The sequence below is a fragment of the Myotis davidii genome, unplaced genomic scaffold (genome assembly GCF_000327345.1).
Source record: "Myotis davidii unplaced genomic scaffold, ASM32734v1 scaffold227, whole genome shotgun sequence".
In the NCBI taxonomy this organism is placed as follows: Eukaryota; Metazoa; Chordata; class Mammalia; order Chiroptera; family Vespertilionidae; genus Myotis; species Myotis davidii.
This window is the reverse complement of record NW_006298519.1, coordinates 1,943,176-1,946,174: the sequence shown is the minus strand read 5'-3', so window position 1 is coordinate 1,946,174 and position 2,999 is coordinate 1,943,176. Positions and strand designations below refer to the sequence as shown.

At 42.4% G+C, this 2,999-nt stretch overlaps 1 protein-coding gene across 1 annotated transcript in view; it reads left to right on the top strand.

The window, feature by feature from the left end:
* The window catches only part of PSMG1 (proteasome (prosome, macropain) assembly chaperone 1), a 13,440-nt gene that overhangs the window by 9,449 nt on the left and 992 nt on the right, over positions 1–2,999 (top strand). Inside the window, exon 6 of the mRNA XM_015570726.1 lies at positions 615–751. Coding sequence (XP_015426212.1) covers positions 615–751 — 137 coding nt within the window. The remainder of the gene's footprint in view (positions 1–614; positions 752–2,999) is intronic.

Genomic DNA, 2,999 nt, shown 5'->3' with positions numbered 1-2,999 from the left:
ATTTTATTGATTTTTTACAGAGAGGAAGGGAGAGGGATAGAGAGTTAGAAACATTGATGAGAGAGAAACCTCGATCAGCTGCCTCCTGCACACTCCCCACTGGGAATGTGCCCGCAACCAAGGTACATGCCCTTGACTGGAATCGAACCTGGGACGCTTCAGTCTGCAGGCCGACGCGCTATCCACTGAGCCAAACTAGTTAGGGCTCTGCTTCATATATTTATTGTTTACATTTAATTGACTTTGTTTAGGATAGTCAGCAAAATTTTAATCTTGTAGCTACTTAAAATGTGTTTCAGCAGTATGTTCAGGAAATGCAAATAAACAATATTCGCCTATCTGTGCACCTGAAACTAATACAAAATACTATTGAATGTAAACTGTAACTGAAAAATTAAATTTAAAAAATCAATATATGCAGAAGCAGGAGAATACTTCGGAAAATAATTGGCTTTGGAAAAACTATGCATTATAATTAGTTCAAAATGGCAGTAAATGGCTTTGATTAAAAGAGGCAACAGAAACAACTATTTTTAAAGGCTTTATTTAGAGATGTTTAATTTAAAAATACTGTAATAGGAAACTTAAGTGTTTTTCCTTTCTTGATTATTCAGTTCTGAGCTACTGTCAAGTATGGAAAATCCCTGCCATTTTGTACTTGTGTTATACTGACGTGATGAAATTAGACCTCATTACAGCTGAGGCTTTTAAGCCTGTGCTTTCTTCCAGAAGCTTGAAAGGTTTGGTGAAGGTAAGACTTTATTTAACTCATTGACTTTAATAGCTGACTTACTATCATGAACAGGCTTAATAACAAACATAAATGTGTGGTGTCAACTCATAACTTAAGTAGCACTTTGAGATCCTTTTTCCTCAAAGCTTCCTAACCTGGTGGTTGGAATTTGATTGGCACCTTCTCTTGCAGATATCCCCCTGTAACTTGAGTGTCTTGTTCGTGTGTGATAGATCAGTGCCAGGCGTTTAAATCCCAGGTGGCTGTGTAGAAAGATGGTTTTACTATTCGAGAAGTTTCTTTAACTAATTAATTTGGAAGGTTAAATTTTGAGAAGGCATTTGATTAATTTAGAATGAATTAATTTGGAAGGCGGTAGTTTTTAAGGAGCATATGTATCAAATTATAACATTTATTCACCTAAATTTGTGTGGGACTAGATGTGTGAAGATGAGGTAAACCTGTTCCCTGCTTTCAGTTTGTATACATACCTGTGGGTTCTTCCCCAGAAAAATACCAATGGACGTTTACACAGAGAGTCCTGCCTGCAGTTTCAGGTAGGTTAGGAACTCCCCTCCTCTTCCTAAGAGATGTGCTGAGAATCCATGGACTCCCAATTTGAAAACAGCTCCCTCAAAGGGATGAGGGTATAACAACATTGTTCCACAGCCCTGTTTTGTTCAGAATGGCCATTCGTGTTAAGGCAGCTTTTCTGGTTGGTGTTAGCTCATCTCACAGGTCTCATAATTAGTTTGCTTCCTAGTGCATCCATTTTTTTGTGGAAACAGGCCATGTTTTTTCATTTTGGTTTCCCAGTTTGTCACAAGCATGGCATGTAGGAGATGGTCCTCAATAACCATTTGTTGAATTAATAAGAGTAAAACTAAGACTCAAGTATAATTGAGGCACTGTCAGTGTTCCGTTTCTGCGGATGGCAGGGCCGACTTTTTGTGTCTCCATTTCATGTCAGGGACTTGAGCATCGAGGACATTGGTGGCCTGGGAGGTCCTGGAACCAATCCCCTGCAGATACTGAGGGACCACTGTGGGCCTTCCAGATCCGCTAGAGGAATGGGTGCTCTTTCTGACAGATTGAGCTACCTTATATATGGCATCTCTTTCGGAGTGTGTGCTCACGGTTTCGTGTGCTTCTTGGTTAACTGATTGGCTCTTCCCGGGCCGGGCTGTTCTGTCTGTATTGTGGTACGGTGCTCAGCGCACAGGCACTCCAGAACTTTGGACTTGTTCTGTAAATCATGTGTTATGCAGTGTTTAGGTCAACTTTTAGGTTTTAAAATATTCTTTGAAAAGGAAATTTATTTATTTTTAAATATTTTTTTTATTGATTTTAGAGAGGAAGGGAGAGGGATAGAGAGATAGAAACATCAATGATGAGAGAGAATCATTGATTGGCTGCCTCCTGCACGTCCCCCACTGGGGATCGAGCCTGCAACCCAGGCATGTGCCCTTGGCTGGAATCGAACCTGGGACCCTTCAGTCCGCAGGCTGACGCTCTATCCACTGAGCCAAACCAGCTAGGGCTGAAAAGGAAATTTAAATAACTTTTTAAACCTTTTTAGTTCTGCATTAAAGATAAAGATTTGTGGGAGGGAGGGTGAGCCAGGTGGCTGTTTTGAAGGTAGTTTCTTAGTGACCACATATAGTCATCCCGAATTCATAATCTCTTTGATCTAAAAGTGCTACTTGGTCCACATACTGGATTCTCTTGAGTGGCTACTGCGAGGACCCCACAGTGCTAGGTGGTACACCCCAGTAGGGCCTTTGGTTTCTTAGGTATTTCATGCCAGGCAACAGTGGGCATTATGTGTGCCAGGCAAGGGGAAGAGTAGGTCATTAGGAGAGGCTGCACCAGGGATGTGGCACTTCATCTGGATTTGAAAGATGAATGAATCCTAGTGCACAGGGCAGCAGTGTGAGCCCAGAATGGGCAAGCTCAGGGAGCATTGAGGATAATGGTGGCAGCGAGGTATTTTTATTTTTTATTTTTTTTATTTTATTGATTTTTTACAGAGAGGAAGGGAGAGGGATAGAGAGCTAGAAACATCGATGAGAGAGAAACATCGACCAGCTGCCTCCTGCACACCTCCCAACGGGGATGTGCCCGCAACCAAGGCACATGCCCTTGACCGAAATTGAACCTGGGACCCTTCAGTCCGCAGGCCGACGCTCTATCCACTGAGCCAAACCGGTTTGGCGGCAGCGAGGTATTGGGCTGCAGAGGGAAGTCAGCTCATGGGGAGATGGGC